The sequence below is a fragment of the Camellia sinensis genome, chromosome 6 (assembly GCF_055761805.1).
Source record: "Camellia sinensis isolate YWXY chromosome 6, ASM5576180v1, whole genome shotgun sequence".
NCBI lineage: Eukaryota > Viridiplantae > Streptophyta > Magnoliopsida > Ericales > Theaceae > Camellia > Camellia sinensis.
This window is the reverse complement of record NC_138966.1, coordinates 135,312,457-135,320,909: the sequence shown is the minus strand read 5'-3', so window position 1 is coordinate 135,320,909 and position 8,453 is coordinate 135,312,457. Positions and strand designations below refer to the sequence as shown.

The 8,453-nt window shown below is 33.9% G+C and overlaps 2 protein-coding genes across 2 annotated transcripts; both read right to left on the bottom strand.

Moving 5' to 3' along the window:
- Positions 1 to 437: 437 nt before the first annotated feature.
- Positions 438 to 1,440, bottom strand: LOC145793602 (uncharacterized). The gene is made up of 2 exons (XM_082876467.1): positions 700 to 1,440; positions 438 to 614 (listed from the first exon to the last, which is right to left on the bottom strand). Exons 1-2 carry the CDS (start codon positions 1,438 to 1,440, stop codon positions 438 to 440), a joined length of 918 nt encoding a protein of 305 aa, XP_082732593.1.
- A 243-nt stretch (positions 1,441 to 1,683) lies between these two features.
- LOC114289110 (protein FAR1-RELATED SEQUENCE 5-like) lies at positions 1,684 to 2,715 on the bottom strand. The gene has a single exon (XM_082876466.1). The coding sequence runs from the start codon at positions 2,713 to 2,715 to the stop codon at positions 1,684 to 1,686; it is 1,032 nt and encodes a 343-aa protein (XP_082732592.1).
- Between the last annotated feature and the right edge of the window lie 5,738 nt (positions 2,716 to 8,453).

Below are 8,453 nucleotides of genomic sequence, written 5' to 3'. Positions count from 1 at the left end.
TGTTCTTGAAGGTCAGCACATTGACGAAGCTGGACCTAGTTCTGCTGGAGGTCGCTTTCCATCTTTGACATTGACATACAGTCGTAGGCCTAGGCGTAGGCATACAGCTGATTCATGACATGTTATTTTGTTAGTTGATGAATCTTTTTGGGTGTTTTTTGTAAGATGACATTGTTGTAATGGTAACAGTGGTTAATATTTTCTTATTAGAATGGAATGGCAACAATAGTATTGTAATGACATTGTAATGACATTTTATTATTAGAATGGAATGGTAACAATGGTCGTTGATTTTCTAAATATATTTTCTTATTACAATGGAATGGTAACAATGGTCGATAACATTCAATCCACATTGCAAAACATAACACATCAACATAAAAAACACATCCATTAATTTCTTCCATAATTCTAACATTGTCAAATGCATACATGTGTCATGCGACATCAACAACATCAAAAGTCTCTCGAGTAGCTACATTATCATGAATAATGTCCTTGAAATGTTGAATGCGATGCACATATGCATCATCCCAGTCGACAGCACAAGGGTGACGGTATTTTCTCCAATTAGTGGCAATAGGAGGAACTGGATGGCCTGGCTGCAACAAAACCTGCACCAAATATCAATTGACTTAGTGGTCATACCTCATAACTTCTTGTACATGCACAAACCCAATTGATAAGTTTCTGTTATACCTGGACGAAATGATTTCTGTTGACAAACCCAATGGCAATCTCACGTCTATCAAGTTGAGGTATTGGCACTGTTCTAAGAGGTAAAAAGGTGAGACATTGCTGTAAAGACAAGTGGTATAACACAAGATTGTAGCACAATGCAACAAGATGCCCCATGTCTGGCATAGTCATCCAATGTGAGTATCCAGGACTGTCTTCAAAGTATGACAATATGCTTGTCAATTCTTCAAACCTTTCATAGGACCCATAAAGTGTAATGTATTCCTCTTTGTGTGTGTGCAGCTCACCCAATAGGTCACGCCTAACTTGAGCCCAATCATCTTCTGTATGACCAATTGAAGCAGCTATAGCCCTGAAACCACAATTCCCATCTGCAGCTACATCTTTGATAAACTTAATGTATGGTTTCAACCTAGCAAGGAAAGCATCAACATATGCACCAGGTTTCACTGTTCTAGTAATGTATGCCTTCCCTTTCGGATTCACCTTCTCCTTTCCCTTAACAGGTCGCTTCTTCTTGGTTTGCAGAGTAGAAGCTAATGTAGTGATTTCAGTGTCCCTAGGTGAGAAGGAATCATGTCCAGATTGCACTAACTCAAATGCACACGGGTCACGACGGGTAGAAACATTGATCTTCTTATGATCTCGATGACGTGTTTTGGGCTTCACCTCCGGCTCAACAAGAAAAGTGCTTCCCGGATATACAATCTCTTTCAACTTCTTCAAAAGCTCCAACCACATGGTTCTATCACTTTTATTAAACTTGTTCACAAACAACTCTACTTCTGCATGACAAGTCACTTCCGTTTCCTCTTCTTTCTTACATATGGAGATATGAAGTTGCCTCCACTGTGAGTGTATGGTAGCAAGTGGTATAGGACGATCTTGTCTGATGTAGTCAGCAATCTCATGGGCGCAAGGTAAACCATGAGTGTGGCGAAGGACGCTCCTCGTAACATTGCCACAATGCATACACGTGTCTATCTATGCCGCCACAAATTTGTCCTTGTAAGGAACCAACCAAGTATCCATGACGTATTTGACTGCATCAGGATAACTACTGAATTCCTTAAGTAATGATTTAAGACGCTCCTCGTATTGAATTTCAGAAGATGAATACACTACAGAGTTCCACTCATGGTTGAACTTCTCCCATTTTTGCTGTGTCTCAAACATTTTTTTGCATTTGGTCAACACATTCTTACTGATATGCCAACGACATAATAAATGTCTGGCACTTGGGAATATCTTCTGTATGGCATTCATCAAGGCTAGCTCTCTGTCAGTAACAATAACTGTTGGCACAACAAACCCATCCATGACATCACGCAATGTAGCTAACACCCACGTATAGTTATCGACCCTCTCATACTGTAAGTATGCAAAAGCTACAGAGAATGTCATTTCAGTTGATGTCACTCCCATAATTTCAAGAAGAGGAAACCGATATCTGTTGGTTTTATATGTGCAATCCATAATTAATATACGTGGGAAAGACCGAAATAAGTCCAAACTGGTAGGAGGTGCCCAAAACAAGTCTGTCACAGTCATCGTGGACTCTTCAGACCGATGGCGCTCAATGTAATTATACTTGGCCAATTCACCCAATAAGTATTGCATCTGTGATCTTCCAACTCTCTGTACCACCCTGTTTCGATGGCGTACATTGTAAATGGTTTTAAGTGTGCTTACGTTGAAGGCATCTCGCTGTTTCAAGGTTACTAGGATTTCTTTTGGCCGAACCATGCTCTTTGACATATCCATTAACAATGCTTTCTCATCCTTTGATAGCCTCCCCGCATATGAATGTCCCTCGAGGTGCTCCGCAGGTAGATGATTATGCAATCCGCATACTACGGTCAATGTCCATTCATCATGTGTGGTAAACTTGTGAGCCCTCATATCAAAAGGACAACCACACTTCTTCGTACCGGTTATTCTTGATGTATTGTTGCCATCATGTTTTAACTTCTTTGTTGCTCTATATTGGCCACTCCTCTCACAAGCAAGATACATCCTGGGTCTTTTTTTCCCTCCACCATAGTCTGATGTTTTGATTACAATGACCAAACCATTTCTCTTTCCAACTTCACGTACCCAGTTGAGCAATTCATCCTTACTTTTGAATACCTACAAAGTTAAATAAATATTATCAAACATTTACATTTGGTGAGCAATTCGAAACATAATCGTTATAATTTCGTAGACTGAACCTGTTCAGTTGTGAATTGAGTGGTGTAATCTAACACAAAATCCGTGCAAACCTGACTTCCTTGAGTTGACACATATTCCTGCATGTTTTGTATAACATTACAAATTTTTAATGGCATTATAAAGATTAATTTGCAATTTGAAACTGTAAATTTGGTATGCAGTTTGCAAATTTGGAATATAAAATGGAAAAAAAAATTTACTTCATTCGGAAGTAGTTGTCCGAATTTTTTTTAAAATTTTGGAAGTTGAATGTTGTAAAAACTACCTCTGTTCGGACAACAACTTCCGAATTTAAATATGTTGTTCGGACAACAACTTCCGAAATTTATTACTTTGTTCGGACATCAGCTTCCGAAAATACATAATTATTTCGGTAGTAGATTTCCGAACCAAATAACACAATTCGGCTCTGGTTATCCGAACGACGCTGGAAAAAAAAAAAATTTAAACTCACATTTCCTTCGCTCTGCTTCACATGAACACTTATTTGCTGATTTTCAGAAGGCAAATCCTCCATAACAATGATGTTTTCCCTACGAATGACGAAGGTTGATGAACTTGGAAATGCCAAAGCCCTTTGGTTTCACTTCTACCTCAATGAACATCATATACAGAAATTGATGGAACAAGCTATGAATGAGCATCCACAAGCTACACACACACACACGATGCAACAGATGTGAATTCACATCTGAGGTGTGCATTGAGATGTTTTCAATTAACAGTGGTGTCTAAAATAGTAATTTCACTTAGGGATAAAATTGTAATAAAATTAAATATCATTAAGTGTGTGTATTGAGGGGATTAGGTGTGTGTATATAGAAGCTCTCGGATATGGGTGTGGGCCAATGTAGGTCTACATCAGAGGCCACTGAGCATGGAGTGGTTGCTTGTTTGGAAAGTGGTTTTAGGGCTAAACTAGCCACAAAACATAAAATAGGTTATTTTAGTCACAATAAATAAAACATCACATTCAATTTATAATCATTACACTCTTCTCTCACAAAAAAAGTACAAAAAATTAAAAAATTAAAAAACCCTTTTCAAACCAAACTTTTTAGCCCAAATTAAAATAGTCAAAAAATTTAAAAAGTCAAAAAATCAACCCACTTTCCAAACGGAGGCTTAAAGGGTTTTGGATTGATTTGGGTATTTGACTCCTGGTAATGAAGGAATTGAACATAGGCTGGCTGTCCCCCCCCCCCCCCCAAAAAAACAAAAATTCGATTTCCACTTTGCTTGGTTTTGTTTTTCTAAAAATATTTTTTAGAAAATTTTATTTTCTTATTTTTTATATTTTTTATTTTTATTAAATTTTTTTAATATTTTAAACAATTTATTTACTTTTTAGACATACCTAACATAAATATACTTAAAAAGTAAAAAAATTATAAAAAAAACTTTTTAAAAATTCACTAAATACCAAAAATACAAAAAAAATATATGAAAATTTAGTACATTTTTTTATATTTTTATGAATTTATTAGTTTTTTAAAAATATTTCTTCCCATTTTTTTATTTTTTAGATACATCTAAGTAATGTGCATCTAAAAAAGTAATAAAAATGTTTAAAATTTTAAAAATATTCACTAAAAACAAAAAAATACGAAAATCAAAAAACTCAATTTTAAAAAAATTTAATCCAAAAAACTCAAACCAAACACACTGAATATTTTTACAATTTTGAGTCCCCCCGCACAAGAATTTTTTTGTATATTAAAAATTTTATATGTATATTTGTGTGATTACACGGTGAATTTGTGCTAAATTGATCGAGGTGGACCTGAATGGTTTCTATATGGGGAGTATATATATATCATTTTCACAAGGGAAATAGGGGCTTTGACGTGCTCACTTGTTGGTTAAGAAAAGGCTCCTTCAATTCGTCGAATTTGGTAGTATTATGGGATAGTGTCAAACTTATACACAAGAATTGATAAATAATATTTACCATTATCACATTATCATATTTTGTCAAACTTATACATAAGAATTGATAAATAATATGTAATAAAATATAATAACACAATCATCACGAGATTATTATTATTATTTTTTTAAAAAACCTATTATTATTTTTAAATAGACAAGGTGACACAGCCCAACACTTCTGTCCAAAATATAAGGGAAGTCAACAACAAAACATCATGAGTCAATAATAAAAGTGACTTTAACTAGACAAGAACAAATATAACGACGACACATTTTAGGTAAAATTTTAAGCACCTTTAACATTACTACTAAAATTTTAGGTGAAAACCGATTTATCCTTCCTAAAGATGTGGGTAATTCCTAAAGACAACACGTGACGAGAGCAGGAGACAACAACAAAGCCGCTGTAGAAATATACAATAGTAACAGAGCCTCTTAAATTCCATGAATAAAGTGGCCAAACACGCACAAATCAAACTCAAGCCCCTCAAATAGTATTAGTAGACCCCCAAATAGTAGTAGTAGAGCAGACACAACATTATTAATTTTCTATATTTTAAGACCTCTCCAAAAGTGAGTAGTTCTTTCCAATTGCACTTTCAGTGTCTCAGCTCACTAATATTCATGCTACATGATGTTGAAACTAGAGATAGAAAGAATTTCATGATCACCCTCGTTTGGGTTGGGTTGGGGGTACAACAAAAGATTTTGATTGATACGAAAGTAGATACTCATCTCCCAACCAACATTTACATTGTAAATCCTAAACACAACCCTTTTCTTGCAATATGAACAGCATACAGTATTAGTTAGCATTGTTGTTTTCTCCCCTAGTACTAACTACTACACTCTTTACAAGCCAAGAACATGACTATGTTCCAGAATTTCGCATTTTGCTTCATCAAAACCCTTTACTTGCAATCTGAACTGCATATAGTATTAGTTAGCATTGTTATTTTCTCCCCTATTACTAACTACTGCACTTTTTACAAGTCAAGAACATGACTATGTTGCTTCCAGAATTTCGCATTTTGCTGCATCAAAACTTCTCCACTTTTAGCACCTACTCCTTCCCGTTACTAAGCTGCACTGCACCTGTAGTCCGACAAGTTAATTTTGTAAGAAAAATGCTAAAACCACCAAATTTAAAAAATAAATAAATAAAAAATTAGTAAATTATATTGGTAAATTATGATATCAACCAAACCAAGTGATGCATAAAATTCTTATGACAAAATATCAACTAAACCATGAAGCACTAAAAACTCATAGATGGATGGGACATTTTCGAAGTGGGAATCTTGAAAAAACCTGTCTATCCATGTGTTCAAAGTGTCCGATTTTGTATTTGATTTGTGTGTTAACGATTTTTCTATTTGCATATTACTACTCTAGCAAGCTTTCCCATGCCAAATAAGGATAAGATGCATTTTGCTTGTTACTATATATATATATATATTTTTTTTCCACAAAACATATCCAACTTATAAATCACGATTTCACATGCATTGCCTTGGATTTGAAACACAATTCAAGTACTCTCTGTCTAAATTACACATTAAAACATTACAAGCATCATGGAACAGAACATCTATTTCATAGAGAACACTACTAGATGGGACTAAAGCAGCAAGAAAAGATCTTACCTGCAGCATTAGCAGGCCGCCGCATAAAGAAGTTGGCCAAGGTAGACAAGGTGCCAAGATAGAACCATAAGTGTGAGTACGTTGAGAAAGGAAGAATAGGTATTTAGTTTCTTCAGCCTCGCGTTAAGTACCACAACTCGAGACTTCACTACTTCTTGCTCTGCTCTTTCTGGCATTCTAGTCATGCTAGGTGGAGTTGAGGTGATGTCTGCACCAGGGGCAGGTGTTGCTGTAGGCTCCACAACACGGTCCGCTGCTTTGCTGCTAGTGTCGGTGTTTAAACTGACTCGCCCTTCTTCCTTCTTGGTCTTCATCCTCTCGATCATCACCTTCATATGATACAATTTTTTAAACAAGCTTCAAATGTATTGAACTTGTCTGCAATTTCTTACATGTACAAGAAACTCGAAATTGTTTTTTGAAAAATTGAAAATGTTTTTTGTAGTTCTATAAATTTTAAAAGAAAGAACAAAGTTTCTAAATATGTGAAGGGGGAAAAATGAAGCCAAGTGTTGTTTAAAACTTTAGGGAGAACTAGAGTAATTATATTAAACTTGTGAGATTTATTATATTTTATTTAAACTTGAAGGGAGACCAGTGTAATTTACCCTATTCTTTATTATCTAAAATGGTTTCAAATGTTAAAAAAAAAATGTTGCTAAGCTACTTTATAATTGGGTTAAAACAAAAAACTAAGGTAAAATTTGTAAATTTAAAAGGGAAAATAATATTTCAGTGTTATGTTAAAAAATAATATCAATTTGATGAAAAAGTTTATTATCTTATTTTTTAATCTTGCAAAGCTTTTCATTTATACATATTTTTTCCCTAACTAATTAAAAATGAATGATCATGAAATCATTAATTCAAAAAATATGCATACTCTCCCCTAGATGCTTGCCCCACCATAAATCCAAAGTTTTATTTTTTATTTTTTTTTATTTTTATACTTTCCTTTATTTCTTTATTTTTTTTTTTTAAATCTTTTTTGGATAAGATATTTGGCCTAGTTTGTGCAACTAATTCTCAAAGTTATTCAACGTGGGTTTTGGCTTTAGAACATTTTAAACCTAGTTTAGAGTTGAGCAAATTCAAAGGAAGAGTTTCTTTTTTTGATACATCCTTCCCATTAGTTTTTTTTTTTTTTTTTTCAGACATGAATTTGTGTACCTCCTCCCGTGGAGTCCAATTGACACTATGCTGAAATGGTTAAATATAAGGATAAATCAAATGAAATATATATTTCAGTGGTCATCCATATAATTAATCAATTATTGAAAAATAAGTTTGAATTAAAATTTAAAATAAAAATCAATATAATTATATTAAACTTGTGAGATTCAAAATTAACTTGAAATAAAATAATAATAATAATGAATTGTCAACAGGAAAATTCACTAATCATCGGATTTTTTTTTTTTTGTGTGTATGTGTGTGTGTTTAAATTTTGGAAAATGTTTGGTGGCCACAAATTCTGTGGCTCAAATGGTCCGAAAATGTCAAAACGACGTCATTTTGACATTTTTAGAATTGTTTTGTATCCAAAACGGCCTCGTTTTGACATTTTCGAACCATTTAAGTCACAAAATTTGTGACCACCAATCATTACCTTTAAATTTTAAACTCTACACCTCGTCTATACTTCCCATAACTATTATTGTTATCCATAAATGACACTGGACGACACATTGAATATTGGTGGCCCTAACCTCCAGTGGGTCATAGACCCTGGGACTAGATTAGTACTCCCCCGGCCAAAAAAAAAAAAAAAAATATTAGCGTTTGGTTGAAGAAAATGTGATGAGACTATAATACTGAGGTGGATTGTCAATTTAAGCCCAGAAGATTGGAGGGGACAAAAATATTTTGCCCCCGTTTATAATAAGAACTTTTATATAATTTTGTAAATGTAATCTTAATTAACATCATAATACTGATACATAAATAAATATAGTTTATTTT

Coding starts and splice junctions, on each gene's coding strand:
- LOC114289110 (XM_082876466.1), bottom strand. CDS start 2,715: ATGTATCTTGCTTGTGAGAGGAGTGGCCAATATAGAGCAACAAAGAAG.
- LOC145793602 (XM_082876467.1), bottom strand. CDS start 1,440: ATGTGGTTGGAGCTTTTGAAGAAGTTGAAAGAGATTGTATATCCGGGA. Junction 615..699: donor ACAGAAATCATTTCGTCCAG/GTATAACAGAAA, acceptor TATTTGGTGCAG/GTTTTGTTGCAGCCAGGCCA.